The sequence below is a fragment of the Micropterus dolomieu genome, linkage group LG06 (genome assembly GCF_021292245.1).
Source record: "Micropterus dolomieu isolate WLL.071019.BEF.003 ecotype Adirondacks linkage group LG06, ASM2129224v1, whole genome shotgun sequence".
Taxonomy (NCBI): Eukaryota; Metazoa; Chordata; class Actinopteri; order Centrarchiformes; family Centrarchidae; genus Micropterus; species Micropterus dolomieu.
This window is the reverse complement of record NC_060155.1, coordinates 11,741,131-11,757,644: the sequence shown is the minus strand read 5'-3', so window position 1 is coordinate 11,757,644 and position 16,514 is coordinate 11,741,131. Positions and strand designations below refer to the sequence as shown.

Here is a 16,514-nt window from a genome sequence, read left to right as displayed (position 1 = left end):
GGATACGTATCAGGACAGCTTACGCACTTAACGGCGAACATATCGAGCATTCCTCATTTGTAGAGTGCAATGAAACAGAAGGATGTTCATTTTATTACACTGCGGTCCGTGAGCTGAGCCGCTCCAGCCCACTGATCCCAAATGTGCAGCCTAGATACGACTGCACTTCAGTGGTCTGTGTTAACAGAGATGTCCGACAGTATCATGTTTTCATTGCTAGATATACTTTTGTGACAGGCCACCATAAAGTCAGACATGCCTTGGCATCACCATAGTTTTGGAGGAGATTAAACATTTACAGACACAAGTTGCGTAATAGGATTTGCTTTTTGTACGTTATTAATTTATGTCATTATCAGCCTCACCTCAGCCCACCCCTCCCACCACACTGAAGATATTAAATGCTGAGGCTGACACTCACACTCGCACACACACACAAACACATCATTATTCAGTTTTATGGCTCGCTGAAATCTGCTTGATCTGAGATCTCTGCCTTTGAACAAACACAACATGCACAGGAAACGCACCCACATGAAAGGGATAAACAAGGCGTTTAGCTCAGCAGAAAGAGGCAGAAAGGGGAGGGATGGACAGAGGAGACAGCTAGTCAGATTAGCTAGCTGGAGCATTTCTCATAGGCTGTGTAGTAATGAGGAGGCAGCTGGTTCACGTTTGGACAGCTGTGGATAGCGTGGGCACCTTGTGGCAGCTCAGCTTCAGGATTGAGTTTGACAGTGACCTCTGGATGATGCTTGGTCTCACCTCTCCCCTCTGTATCAAGCCGCACTCTCGCTTTGTAGGGCAAGAGGAGGCAGGGCCAAACTGCTGCACATGTTCACTGACCGGCAGCCGCAAGAACAAACACTGACTAAGGTCAGTAGAAGGGATTCAAATGCAAATAGTTGCACTGATGTCCAGGGAGACTCTGAGCAAATATAGGCTACATATTTAAACCTAAAGCACTGCTGGATAGACATTTTCTGCAAAAAAAGACTATTTACATGCAAATTCTACCTTTAAAGCTTCTGAACATTTCATCCACACTGTGACGTTAAATATAAATATAACCACAGCAGATTATTCTCAGTGCAGCTGGTTTTCTTGCGTTAATACAAAAGCATTGGAGCAACGGTTAGTTACCTTACAGCCTTTTGTGAGATGCATAATGAATTACGCACAGCCATATACCTATTGATTTTTATTATGGGGTTGGCCACTTACTGAGGAAAACTGATTAGAGTAACTCAACAAACAACACTTTGTCCTCATTAAAAAGCTACTGTTGTTGTGCCTGTGAGCAAGGTACCCCAGTCACTGCGGTGGAGAAATGTCTGTGTTTGCTCTGCACAGCCTCAAAGCAATAAGTGAAATAATGCTGAAAAAGAGACAAATCTAATGAAATACAAAATGAAGGAGATTCAACTTCGTAGCTGCAGTTAATGGGAAGACAAGAAGGTAATTTATTTTAAAGCCTTTCACTGATGAAGTATTACACACAACAGCTCGGCTGAGGCATGCACATTGTACTAGATGAATAACTCATTTGTTATTGTAAAACGCTCACACATTGCAAATGTAAAACACCCTGGATGTGATTTCAGCCTAGGAAATCATTTCATCTCCTACTATACCTCCATGTCTTTGCTCTCATTTTCTAATACAGGCAAAGAGTCTAAAACAAGTCTTAAAACAGCCACGGTATGAAAGCCCAAATCTTTCTCCTTCTTCTTCCTCGTAGGGATGGCTACAGAGGTATGGCTACCTTCCCCGCACAGAACCAGGAATGTCTGTCCTGCGCTCGGCCCACACCATGCACTCAGCCATTGCTGCCATGCAACGTGTCTATGGTCTCAATGTCACAGGGACACTGGATGAGAAAACCAAGGAGTGAGTATATGCACTTTCCGTGCTTGTACAAATACAATCTCAGGTGCACTTTTACTAGGCCGTTGATGTTACATTAATGCAAATGTTCCACTCATTTAAAATGCAGAAGGAATGGCTATCAATATTTTAATGAATTAGCGAAGGGCGGAAATAGAGATGTTCATTTCACCCCCTATCACCTCGCCTGAAACAACGTCAGGTGAAGGTTTTAACACTTTTCCCTCTTCTCATTTTGCATGATGATGCAGTGATATCACGCTGAGGTGAGAATTAAAAAAATTAATTAAGTGTTGTGTGGTCTGTACTTGTGATGATCTGATGTGGTATGAATGAGAAAACATAAAACCTCTTGATTTCTTCTCAGCCCTCATTGAGAATTTGATCTCACACTTGTATTAATCACTGTAGTATGGAGTAGTTTAGTGGTATTGTGCAGAGCACTTCTTTATTTTGCTGTTGTGATTATCTGGCACCTGTCAGGAAGAGAACTACTGAGTTCACTTCAGTGCTTTGTGTTGTCTTGTGATGGTGTTTGCCTCACACTTTATTTTGCAAACTTGAATCACCTTCACTTCTCTTCTCTTCTCTTCTCTTCTCTTCTCTTCTTGAAGTTGGATGCAGAAACCTCGCTGTGGAGTTCCGGACAAATTTAAAAGTGCTTCGAGGTCACGGAAGCGGAGATACGCGCTGACAGGACAGAAGTGGCAGCGTACACACATCACCTACAGGTAAGAGATAGTGGAGGCAGTTGTCATAGCGACCATTGAGTTTAGCAGCGCTTATTGTAGGGTTCAGGTGTGCCAGTGTTAATTTTCTCAGCTCTCCTATGTCTCTCATCTCTTCTTCTTTAACCACCTGGGATCACATGCTTTGTGTTGTCATAGAGACTGAGCAGATACGTCACATATGTGGGGGCACACGCAAAAAAAATAGTCAACTTCACACATCCAAATTAACATACTCACAGCCCATGTGCGCAGTGAGTATGTTTACTTTCCAGTGTATAAATAGCTTTCTGGCAAAATGAAAAATGGGTTCAGGCAGTTATTTTAACCCTCTTCCATTTATTCTTCCCTTTTCATGAAACAAAACCAACAATTTTAGCTGAGTAACATGACTGAAGGCTTTCCTCTTCCTCATATAAAACCGTTTGAAAATCCAGAGTGTAAATTGTCCGTAATCTCAGCAGAAATATTCAAACTCTCATCTTATCTCGCCTGATTAAGCTCCAACATTAATAGGTTCTGAGGAGAACTGATAAACGGGACTCTGGCACAACTGCAAATTGACAGGTTACAGCAGTAATAGATGATAACACTGTCAATTTATTCAAATCCTTCCTTCCTCCACGAATTTGAATTGATGAGCCACCCCTCCTAATGGAATGTCAATCAGTGCTGAGCCAGTGCTGCTGCTGACTGCACTTTATTCATGAAAATAAGTGGAGAGAGAGGGAGAAGATTTCCCATCCTTCTCTGCCTGCCAGGGACTGATAACGACTGCTGTGTTAAAAGTTCAGTAAATGCTGCTGGGCTTGAAATAGTTGTGTCAAGTGTAACTTTTCTTTTTAGAGTCTCCTCATTTTGAAAAGTAAAAATGTTCACTTGAAATTAATGGGATAACGAGGCACCAAGTTGATGCGGTTTTATTCACTTTATTTTATTTCCACTTCTCCTGAATGTTTTGTTCCCTGTAGTTTCAAATGGTAGTATAATGCACAATTTACATCCAGTTATTTTACTCCTGTGTACGCAGTATGTAAACTACAACATGCAGAACATTATCTCAGCTTCATAGCCATAGCCAGCAGCCTTCAATCCCTTTGCATTACTTCTTTACACAGCATAAAAAATGTCACGCCAAAGGTGGGTGCCCGGGAGACTCACGATGCCATCCGGCGGGCATTTGACGTGTGGCAGGGTGTGACTCCCCTACGCTTTGAGGCCGTTCCATACAGCGCCCTGGAAACTGGCAGGCGTGACGTGGACATCACCATCATCTTCGCCTCGGGTTTTCACGGCGACAGCTCACCCTTCGACGGGGAGGGGGGATTCCTTGCCCACGCCTATTTCCCGGGCCCAGGCATAGGAGGGGACACACACTTTGACTCAGATGAGCCCTGGACCCTGGGGAACCCCAACCATGATGGTAAGTGAAAGAAAGAGTGGGTGTAAACCTAAAGTGGTGGTGGTAAAGAGTAAGACAGGCTTACAAGGAGCCAACAAGGAAAGTAAAAGTAGCTGCAGCGGCAGATTGGAAAGGAAAAAGGAAAAGATTAAGTTTAGGGAAGAAAGGGAACAAGGTAGAGAAAGACAGGTTGTTAAATGCATAATGTAAGTAAACAAGTAAGGGTTGTCGAAGGAGTGAGGAAAGCATTGAGAAACAGAAAAAAGAACAGTCATCAGGAGAGACAGATAAGGACTGATGGAAAACAAATACTGGAAATACAGATGGCTAGTCAGGAGGGCATTATGACAGAAATTATATCATAGGGCAAGGTATGAGGGATGCTTAACCAAAAACAAAGAATGCAGAGATGTCTTTGATCGAGCTGTGCTCTGTAAAGACACATCACCCCATCTGTCAGGATTTAGATGTTTTTTCTGCATAATAAGCTTTTTAGATGACAGGATAGAAAGCTCTGCTATTTTAAGATATTGGTTGCTGGCACATGATTATGGCTATTTTGGTTTTAGTGAATTTGATGTAGCTCCGTGGTATGCTTCAAGATAGGTAAAACAGAAGAGAGAAAGGTGCCATATATATCCATATCATTACAGCAGTGAAAAAAGGTGATGTCATGTCATGGCAAAAAACATGTCGTGTGTTCTTGTGTTATGTTATGTTGTGTTGGTCTGTGCTTGTTGTGTTGTGTTGTGCTATGTTGGGCTGGGCTGTGTTGTGTTGTGTTGTGTTGTGTTATGTTAAGTTGGGCGGGGCTGTGTTGTGTTGTGTTGGGTTGTGCTGTGTTATGTTGTGTTATTTTATGTTATGTTAGGCTGGGCTGTGTTATGTTTTGTTAGGCTGTGCTGGGTTATGTTGTGTTGTGTTATGTTGTGTTGGGCTGGGCTGTGTTATGCTGTGTTGGGTTATGTTGGGTTGGGTTGTGCTGTGTTATGTTGTGTTATGTTATGTTAGGCTGTGCTGTGCTGTGTTGTGTTGTGTTATGTTGTGTTGTGTTATGTTGTGTTGTGTTATGTTTTGTTAGGCTGTGCTGTGCTGTGTTGTGTTGTGTTGTGTTGTGTTATGTTGTGTTGTGTTATGTTTTGTTAGGCTGTGCTGGGTTATGTTGTGTTGTGTTAGGTTGTGTTGGGCTGTGCTGTGTTATGCTGTGTTGTGTTATGTTGTGTTGGGTTGTGCTGTGTTATGTTGTGTTATGTTATGTGTTGGGCTATGCTGTGTTATGTTGTGCTGTATTATGCTATGTTAGGCTGTGCTGTGTTATTATGGGTGTGTTAGTTGAAGTTATTATTGTATTACATGTTATGTTATGTTATTGTGACTGTATTGTTAATATTGGGTAATGTTATAATAGATTTAGTTAGGTATTGTTATTATGAATTATTTTATAACATATAACAGTGGCCCACATAACATATTATGTTGGCCAACCCTGCCAACATGGATTCTGGCAGGATGCAGCGGACCACAGAGGGAGATAAGATGCCTTTGTTAGCCGAGCACCACACACACTTTAATTATTCTACCTACAGGGCGCCAGGCTTGTCAGTGCACCACCAGGCTACTTCACTGATACCCATGTGCCATACGCTTGCATTTTATCCTCCCATTAGTGGAAGAGGAGGGTAACAGCTCACATTGTTTTAGTTCTGGGAAACTGCTTACAACCCATCAGGTCCCATCCGTCTCTCTCTTTTGTTCTCATACGCAATGGTAATTGTCTCAGACTCCCAAGTCAAATAGCTGTGGCTGATTCTGAGAGCTCCTGTCTCAGTTTATGTGTCTGGAAAGCTGTGCAACCTTTAATGGGCTTTCACAGCGGTGTAATTTTAAATGTTGCATGTTGACATGTGCGCTAATGGCTGCTCCGGCCTGTCTCCTGGGAGTCCTTATGGGGCAATTTTTGGTTAGGTGGATGAGGCTGGTTGTGTTAGATAAATGGAGGAGGGGGAGGTGTAACCTTTTAGATGCTGGCTGAGGGTCAGTGGTTGTTCTGTGCAGTGCTGCTGGCAGGAGTGGATATCATGTTTTAAAGGGCAACAGTCTCCTGGGGACAGCTTCAGTCACAAGCTGTACGTAAAATGCGTTCTTCTTTCTAAATCAGGTTGACACTATGAGCTGAGTGTTGACCATAGACACTGACCAGGACGTTTCATTCATTTGTCTGTGTGTTTATATGTGATACAAACTAGACCCACAGTGTGGGTCCTCGTGCTATGCCGACATTTGTATTTGTTCAGGTTCATTATATTATCATGTGTTTGTATTTTCTCTATTCTGGTGACTTGGGCAGCAACGTCAGTGTGTATCCATCTGCTCCCTGTGGGCTGTGACTCTGATGTGTCTCTGTTTCTTATGGAGCAAAAGAGGAAAAGTGCTCATGCTTTGCAATTTACCTCCAGTAATCTTTATTTGTACATCGCACAACATTAGCTCAATGGAAGTTACGTATGGACCAGAGGGCTGTAAGTAATGATTATTTTCATTGTTAATGAATCGGCCGTTTTTTTCTCAATTATGTGATTAATAGTTTGTCTATAAAATGTAATACTAAATAAATAATAGGTAGTAAGTCTTAATAAAACAAAGCAATGTCTTAAAATTGTTTAATTTTGTCCAACCAACAGTCCAAAACTCAAAGGTAGATAATTTATAATTTGGCATTCTCTGCTTGATAAATTACTAAAATTATTAACTTATCAAAATTGTTGTTGATTTATTTTCTGATGATTGACTAATCAAGTAATCACTACAAGACCTGAGGGAAAGTAGATTTTGTGCCCATGTATGCTCCCTCATGTCTTATCATCCCATCTCTTGGAATAATTTGTGTAACACATTTTAGCCATGGTTTGGTTTGGTTCAGTGGGAAAACAGTAATTTATAGATATACAGCTGGCTATTTAGTTGCCCAGTAATTTAAAACATGTCTGATGTCCATATTAATGTCATTTTTGTGTGTATATATATTTTTTGTCATTAAAGTTTATGAATGACACTGACCCCAGCATCAACAGACAGTATATCCAGCATACAACCCCATATACAAAGGCCTCCTGCAAATCGACATTTCCTTGTTTGAAACAACCAAAATATACATTCAGCACAATGTCTACACATTTTTCTGTGTGTATATTTGACATGGTTTATCTGTTTCATCACGGCACGGTACTGTACATGTATATCCTATATTTGCATTCACAATGCCCTCTTCCCCTCTCTAGGTAACGACCTGTTCTTGGTTGCGGTGCATGAGCTGGGCCACGCCCTTGGTCTGGAACACTCCAATGACCCCACGGCTATCATGGCTCCTTTCTACCAGTACATGGACACAGAGAACTTCAAACTACCTCACGATGACCTACAGGGCATCCAGAAAATCTATGGTAACCCTCTACTTCATACATACACGTGTGTATCAGAGATGTTGAATATAGATAGAAGTTAGACGGAGCCCCTAGAGCAATAATATGTATTATATTGTTCCAACACTTAATTGACACTATTTTACAAAATATTATAAATGATGAATCCCTGAAGTAACTCACCCTCTATTACAAATGCTGCTGCAACATTCAGTCATGATGGGTTGAATGCCAGTAAACACAGTTTGGCAGATGTTGAAGAGGACAGTCAACAAGCGTTTTCAATGCAACATGAGTCAACTAACAGAGCTCTAAAGAGGCCAAATCATTTGTGCCAAAATTAAAGGTTCATTGATCAAAAAACTGTAAACATATTTAATATCTTAATGGAGACTGTCCAAAAATGTAATCTAGTTCAATCTTACAAGCACAGAAAAAATGTGCAGACAAAAAGTATGGAAGCAGGATGACATACTTTTTGTCTTTTTAGGTCCACCAGATAGAGCACCGCAGCCTACCAGGCCCCCACCCACGGCTCCTCCTCCTCGCTTTCACCCTCCCTCAGACCCCCGTAAGCATGACCGCCATGCCAGACCCCATCGCCCTCCACAGGGGGCCAAGCCCTCCAATCCCAACTCCAAACCCAACATCTGTGATGGAGGTTTCAACACCTTGGCCATCCTCCGGCAGGAGCTTTTTGTGTTCAAGGTAGAGTAGATCATCAGTCTGAGGGAACATGGGTGCTCTTTTTTAAAGCAGTTTGAGATGATGATGATGATAATGATGATTCTTCCATATTCATTTCTATAGGACCAGTGGTTTTGGAGGGTACGGGACAACTCAGTTGTTCCTGGTTACCCCATGCAGATCAACTATTTCTGGAAAGGCTTGCCTCCCAAAATTGATGCCGTGTATGAAAATAGCGAAGGGAAGTTTGTCTTTTTCAAAGGTAATAAAAGCAAGATCATTTTCTGTTGTTATATTTTTTTCATTTTTTAAAATGTATTAATGGTAGCCTGTGACTATTTTTTGACTAGTAGGAGCACTGTAGATTGTTGTTATTACGAGTGGGTCCTCATTTTGTTAGTTTGCATTGTGCAAACCCACTAGGATACACATGGACATGTGAGAGTACATGAGCAATTTGCATTTATGCTACTGATTTCATGCTATTTGGGGGTGGTATTTGGTGGTGGTAAAGCACAGGAAATGTAGCAACATGCCAACAAAGGCAAGGAAGAAAAAGAAGACTGCTAGCTTGCAAACGTGGATGTAAACCACAATTTAGGATGCTTTGCAAATGTTTTATGAGGGAGGTAATGCTTTGAACAGACATGTACATTTTGGGAAATACACTGAATGTAAACATAACTTTTTGTTGTTTTTTTACCACAGTGCACCTTTTTTTTAATTACATTTTTTCTCCCATATTCAAGGCAAGGCAAGTTTATTTGTAAAGCACCACATAACAAGGCAATTTATATTGCTTTACCTAAAACATAAAAGCAATGGAGGATAAGATATTACAGTTTTTCTGAATTGCTTGAAAACTATAACCAGGCTATTGAACTAAAATTTCAAAACCATAACTCAATTTTTCAAAAAGCACACCAATTTCTCTAAACTCTACACACAAATCCCTACATTTCTCATTGCCTACACCATTGAGAAAACACTAACTTTTACTATTGTTCACCTAAGTCAGCATAGGTTGAGCTCAATTAGAACACAGCTACGCAGGTGGAAACACAAACAGTCAAAATAACACACCAATCAGAAGCTGAAGGAAGACATAGAGGACACCAGAGAGGAGGGAGAGGAGGTGGAGGAAGAGCAGTATGGAAAAGAGTAAGAGGTGAAGGAAGGGGAACAGTAGGAGTTGGAGGAGGAGATGGGATAGGAGGAAGATGAAGAGTAGGAAGGAGGAGGAGTAGAATCTCTGGCCTGTCTCAGACCAAAGACAGGACGCTGGGGCAGAATAATTTGTTGTTTGGTGTACTGTACAGTACACTAAGGAATAAAAAATGTGCAGATGTTTACTTTTGTTATTTCTTTTGCTGTGTTCATCATGTGAAAAGGTTTTTGAGGGGGAGAACCGCAAGCAACATTACAAATAACCAGTTTTTGTAATATTGTTTTCGATTTCTCTCACCAGTGTGTAAGACTGTGTTGTAGTGTGTGTGTTTTTGAGGGCTTGTGTGTTATGTCTGAAGGATGGTTTTTCAGCAAGATTTAATAGCTTTGAGTGGAAAACTTCATTTTGACCTGAAAATAAGATGTTTGGAGAACTGGGTGAGAAGTTGTGGATTTGTATTTAGAGTTTTGAGAAAAAGAGGCATAATTTCAGGAAATTTGTTTACGCAGTCGAGAAAAAATTTTATCAAAAACCTTGAATTTGATTTAATAAAAGGCAGCGGAAAAAGAAAAAGTCTTCAGCCTTGGTTTACAATAACAGACTTTCAGCAGACCTGCAGTTTTCTGGGAATGGTGCATAAAAACTGAACAATGGTTCCCAACATTTAGTTTTAACTGATGACCTGAGAGATCTGGATGGCTCAGATCAGAAGTGTTGGCACTAAACCATTAAGTGCTTTATAAACCAGTAGCAGTATTTTAAAATCACATATTTATCAGACAGGAATTCATAAAATGAATCAATCCACAAAAATGTGAAAAAAATAAAAATAGATTACACAAATTATAACCCTTTATTTACCCTTTATTAGTGGCAAATTCATAGCAGTTATTTGTTTCTGCTAAACCAAAAAAATATAATAACTTAGAAATGACAAAGAAGACAATAATAAAAGTATTATTTTATTGCATACCACCACTGCAAGTGAATGTGTATATGTGGGCTCTTCAGGCATACAATAATCTTCTATTTATTAATTGAAAATAATATTTTATTGCATACCACCACTACAAGTGAATATGTAAATGTGAGCTCCCTAAACACACACTAATCTTCCATTTATTAATTAACAATAATATTTTATTGCATACCACCGCTACAAGTGAATGTGTAAATGTGAGCTTTCTAAACACACAGTAATCTTTAATCATATAGCAACTTTGAGGTGACTTTGAGGTTGTACGGTAACAAAATGGGTGCAGGTCCAGTACAGCCATCCGTCCATCAGGCAGATTAACGTGACATCTGTCACCCAGTGGGATCAGAGTGCCTCATGCTTTATTTATTCACTCTGGGGGACTTAACTGCCTGTATGTGTATGTGAGTGTGTAGCTACTTACTGCAAGCACACCACCACAGCAGCTCTCCTCACTCTGCCTGAGGCACTTATGATCAAACTGAATTAAATGCAACAATAGCTTCAATAAAACTGAAAACAACGAGTCTCAATGGAGTTGCCTTCAGAGCATCATCATGCTGTTTATTGTATTATACATAACACTGCATAGATTTTCTGCGGTGCAGATATTTTGTAAACGACGTGATACATCTGACCTTTGAATCATGTGAATAGAAATAAACAGACTCACTGGAAAAAACCCACACAGGGGGGTTGAATGAGCTGAGTGTTGGCAGTGTTTTGTCTAGCACATTTTTTGAGGTCATCTTTATGATAATGTATTTGTCCCAGAGCTTTCTAACTTTGTGTGTGTATTTTAGGAAACCGTTTCTGGGTCTTCAAGGACACAACTCTCCAGCCTTCGTACCCTCAGGACATCTCTCTGTTCGGGAGTGGCATGCCCACTCAGAGCATCGAGACAGCTGTCTGGTGGGAGGATGTCGCCAAAACCTACTTCTTCAAAGGAGACAGGTCTGTGTGGAACAATTATCAGTGGTGTTATGAAGTTAAGCAGAACTGAAATCTCTCAGAGCAAACAAGCACGACTAAGAGCACTGATGGCTGAAATCTCTATCAAAGTCTTTTGTTTATGCCAATAAATTAACTCTATGTTACCAGATGGCAGAGGTGGGCGACTCGAGTCACTTGACTTGACTCGAGTTGCAAATTTGAAGACTTGAGACTTGCTTGACTGAAACAGACAAAAGACTCGACTTGACTTTGACTTGGTATTCATGACTTGAGACACGTTACGTTACGTGACTGTGGCTTTTTAGCTAATTTATAGGCTGGTCGAATTATAGAAAGCTCATGTTAACTTTAAGCTACACCCAGTTGTTTGGCTGCAGTTTGTAACTTTATGTGAAAACCTCTAAACTTTCCTGGTGGCAACAGGTCCTGATGAGAGCTTTAGATATGTGCCCACAACTGCTATGTTAAGTTTATAGTTACTCATATGATACACCGTTTGAAAGCTAAAATCCTTGTGATTCGATCAATGCAAACCATTTCAAGATACAATCCCCACAGCGGGTACAATCAGCCCCTCTCTCAGACCAACCAGTAAAATCAAAATTGACACGACTCACCTTTGAAGCCTCATAGTAGTCGACCAATCGATTATATTCCAACAAAAATGGTCTTGTTACGTTGTCAAAGGTCCAGACGATCCAATCCAGTAAAAATATTTAGTCCAAAACACCGTCAATAAATCCCCAGGGACTGCTGCTACATCGCTTCATATTTGCCAGCAGACGTGGCTCGTGTGTCATTATAACTGTAATAACTCTGTTTTGGATATAAACAAATGCGAAATCTTGTGTTCAGATTAGCCGCTGAACTCACATGTCCTACGTGGAGAGCCTGCGCTGTAAGGAAGGGCCAGCCGCTATTATTTCGTGTGTAGGCTGAGCCAAATGCAACCAATGGTGCCAATGACTGGCACTTTGTGTAGCCAATAAAATTCTGAAAATTCATTCAATTAACTTATGGATATGCCTTGAATAGGTGTTTAAAACTAATTTTACAGGAATAGTAAGAGGTTACTGTTACTGACACATGTTTCTATTACTCTATTTTACCAATTTCAATAATCAGTAAAGCCACTAGTAGACTAAATAATAGGAACACCTTTGTGTAGTGTTCAATATAAAACAGAAACACTCACTACATCTTCCTAAATGATCATACAGTGGAATTGCTACCTCTCTTAAACTGTTTAAACAAACTGAACTCCTTAGAATTTATATGACCTGACGTGCTTGACTTTCATCACAGTAACTTGGGACTTGCTTGAGACTTGAAGGTTAAGACTTGCTTGTGCCTTGGACATGTGTGACTTACTCCCACCTCTGCCAGATGGTATATACATCATTACTTGGTTTTATAAGTATAGTTTAATACAGCTTGTTGAGGAGTGGATCCTATAGACAAAAGAATAAAATATTTGTCAGCTCCTTTCCTTTTGATCCTCTTTATCAGTGCAGTTTGTGTTTGGAACATTTAATTTTTTGGGGAGACCTTTAGATATTTAATAATTTTGCAGGTTTGTTAATCAGTGCATCTTCAATTTTGTCATAGATTAGCTGGCATCCTTAAGTTCTTTAAGATGTCTCATGTTTCTTTGTAAACGCTGATTGCCTATTTAACAGCTTACAAATGATGCTTATTGGCATTCAACCCATAATGACCTGATGTAAGAGCATCATGTCTATCTGATTATTATTTATATTGTTTTGTCTACTTGCATTGTTCGTTACCTGCAGTTGGAAGTGAATTGAAACCAGGGAGTCTTGCCAAAACAACCAAATTAGAGAATCTGTTGTTTACCTATGTGCATTGCATGGGTAATAAAGTTTGAGTCTATGCCAGTGTGACTCACATGTTTGTTCAGCTGTCATGATAAATCATATCCTAAGAGGTCAGGGGACCCTGTGGTGAAAGCTGACAAAATGCTTTGTCATGATACTGTCACCGCTCAACCTGCTGCTGCACATCATGACAAACAGGACATTCTGTCCATAGTTTCAAACATGATTTTACCTCTGTGTGTGTCACAGGTGGTGTTCTAATTCAAAGAAATGATACTGTGTAGCAAGATTTATGTGTGTGAGTGCCAGTGTATGAGAAGCAGATCAATCACGATAACCAGTGAAACAAACATTGCCTGGTAGATAAGCCCAGTATGGGGTATTAATTGACCGCCTTCTCTGGTCCTGTGATTTAAGTCAGTTGCTGATCATTAAATTATCAGATTGATGGTGAAGACTGATCTCTGTGCAGTGTTTTTTTTCTTGTAAATTCTGCTCATGTTTTGTGAAATTGGTGAAGATGTTTTCTTAATTTCTTTGTGTTTTGTGTTTTTTGTGTTATGTGTTTTCTTAAGTTAAGATGAGTTGAGCTCTCAAGGCCACCGTAATGAAGACTGTTTCTTAAGTATGGCTGCAAGTTACAGCCAGCACACTGTCACTAAAAGTTTTCACTTTGATAGTTTTTCATATCTGGTCATATAATAAATTGATTCTTTTTTTGCATCTTTTCCCTAAGTGGTGGGACTGTTTATATTGGCTACACAGGTTCCTGACACTACTTCTTCACTAAAAGCCCAATTCAAGAATGTAAACTTCTTTCACATTAGCTTGTCTTTTCTGTTTTTGATTTTGTCACTCTGCCCTAGTTTGATGTCCCGTTCATGGGACAATGACGCAATCTTTCAGGATGATTTGGATGCTGGTGACGAGGGAAGTTCATAACCTCTGTATACTCTGAAAGACAAGACAAATAGATCTTGTGCTTTAGCGTAGATGGATTTGGTAACCATGTCCAGGTGTTGGATTAATTAATTTCATTTTACTTGGGATTGACCTAAATCAGCACACTGTTTCTTCAGGGTCAGGTGTCTGACAGTAACACATGTCGCTGACTGACTGTGTGCATAAACCTCTGTCTGTCCTGTGTGTAGATACTGGAGGTACAATGAGGACATGAGGACAATGGATCCAGGTTATCCCAAACCCATCACCATCTGGAAGGGCATCCCTGACTCTCCACAGGGAGCTTTCGTAGATAAGGCCAACGGTATGCTTGCTCGTGGTAGGAATGGTCTCTGTAAATAATATTACAAAGAGAAATGAGATTTTGTTATGAATTGGTGCTATATAAATAAAATTTAATCTAATTGAACTGTAGAGACACGTAGTTTGGTGTCAAATGTTTTTGTCTGTTGCTTTTGTTTAAGTCCTGAATGCAACAACATGACAGAAGGAAAACCGGAAGTGCAAACATTATCTCACTCCCACATTTACTTGTCATAGCAGATGCAAAAAGAGAGTGAAAAACAATGGAAAAAAGTAACTCAATGCACACACTGCTGTTGCAATACATTACACTAGGGCTGCAACAATTAGAAATTTTGATAATCGATTAATTCAAAATTATATTTTTCAAGCAAAAATACCAAATATTAGCTGGTTCCATTATCTCAAATATGAGGAATTACTGCTGGTTTGTATCACATATAATAGTAAATTATATATATTTATTGCCGTTTTTTAAATTAAATAACTAATTGATCAATTGAGAAATACGATTAATACGATTAATTGATAAAGATCTTTTTTCCAAATGAATATTTTTCTTGATAGACATTAATACATAGTCACTGATTTGGCTACTCTATTGCACACTAAAGTGATAAATGAATCTGCACAATACTTGCTCTTTGCAAATTAAGTTGTTGTGTCCCACAATACCTCCTCCAGGCTTTACCTACTTTTACAAGGAAAAGGAGTACTGGAAGTTCAACAACCAGCTGCTTCGTGTGGAGCCTGGCTACCCGAGGTCCATCCTGAGGGACTTCATGGGCTGTGACGGTCTACCTGCCGACCCCGACTGGGACTGGAGCCCCCCAGTGGCGGAGGAACGCCACTACGACAATGGCGATGTGGACGTCGTCATTAAACTGGACAGCGCGGGGGGTACAGAGAAAGCAGTGGCCATCGCTATCCCCTGTGTCCTGGCGCTGTGCATGATGGTCCTCCTTTACACTGTTTTCCAGTTCAGGAGGAAGAGCACACAGCGCCACATACTGTACTGCAAGCGCTCCATGCAGGAGTGGGTCTGAAGGACTGTTATTGCGCTGTATAGAGAGGGGTGTGAAGCTCTGATAAAGGTCTAGTTATTACTTGAAGCCCTAAGTACAGTTATTAAAAGCACTGTAAAGGGTACAGTACATAAGGATTGCCATGTTGGCAGATTTGAAAACTGCTTGAGCTTGTAATGTGCAAGCTGCAAGGAAGCGAAACGATCAGCAGAATTCAACTGAAGACAGTGAGGGAGCAACATCTCCTATGTCCAACTAATATGTATGTATCTGCTTTGACTTTTTTCTCTTGGAATGAACTCAATTAAGTGAGACAGAGTTAAGCTACTGTAAGTGGGACCTTTGTCTATCCTCGTCTCTGCACGCCGCTTAAAATGCCCCTAGCACTAACTTCAGTGGACAAATTAGATATAGGCTTCTACTTTACTTTAATTTCTTAATTAAATCGCCCTGAGCTGTGCTTTTTTTTAAATTTAGGGTCCCTGTAAAAGATTATTCATTGTGTGGAGGACTGAAACACAAACCAAATATGACCTTTTCTTCCAAAGAGGATTACTGCTCGGTGTTGTTTTTGCTGGGATATTTTTCCTCCATGGATCGAACATTGTGACATCATACTCAGATTTTCTTTTGCCATTGGTATTCACATCCACTCGTCTGCTCTGTAATCTGTGGGGATAGTAAGAGCTAGGAATTCAAGACTGTGGTGGCAGTCTATCTCCAAAATAGGGGCCAAAAACCTCTCTGCAATATTTATGAGACTGCCTTAATCACAGATTGCTTAAACTCCCTTCTCTTTCTCTCTGTTTCTCTGGTCTGAAGGCTTGATACTGAGTGACACAGTAGGAATACGAACAGTGTATGAAGGCATTAATTACTGTCCATGATGCAATTTCAAAAAGTAGTTAAGGACAGTTTGATCCACAGTGGGTTCATTGCACTTGAAAATGTGCTAAGCTGTGCTAAATACCTGACGGCAAGTAGGCTATATCACTTTTATGTACTGCCTCATGAGGCAGAAAGGGAAGGTTAGTTGTGTATGTGTGTGTGTGTGTGTGGTGTGTGTGTGTGTGTGTGTGTGTGTGTGTGTGTGTGTGTGTGAAAGAGACAGTAATTACCCACACTATATATGTACTGTGCTGTACTGTAGTGTCAGTTATTGAA

At 40.3% G+C, this 16,514-nt stretch overlaps 1 protein-coding gene across 1 annotated transcript; it reads left to right on the top strand.

Moving 5' to 3' along the window:
- Positions 1-1,741: 1,741 nt before the first annotated feature.
- Positions 1,742-15,371, top strand: mmp16b (matrix metallopeptidase 16b (membrane-inserted)). The gene is made up of 9 exons (XM_046052161.1): positions 1,742-1,890; positions 2,502-2,618; positions 3,734-4,038; positions 7,296-7,457; positions 7,927-8,144; positions 8,247-8,385; positions 11,071-11,221; positions 14,211-14,326; positions 15,010-15,371. Exons 1-9 carry the CDS (start codon positions 1,787-1,789, stop codon positions 15,369-15,371), a joined length of 1,674 nt encoding a protein of 557 aa, XP_045908117.1. The 5' UTR covers positions 1,742-1,786.
- The last annotated feature ends 1,143 nt before the right edge of the window (positions 15,372-16,514 follow it).

Coding starts and splice junctions, on each gene's coding strand:
- mmp16b (XM_046052161.1), top strand. CDS start 1,787: ATGTCTGTCCTGCGCTCGGCCCACACCATGCACTCAGCCATTGCTGCC. Junction 1,891..2,501: donor CTGGATGAGAAAACCAAGGA/GTGAGTATATGC, acceptor CTCTTCTTGAAG/TTGGATGCAGAAACCTCGCT. Junction 8,145..8,246: donor AGGAGCTTTTTGTGTTCAAG/GTAGAGTAGATC, acceptor TCATTTCTATAG/GACCAGTGGTTTTGGAGGGT.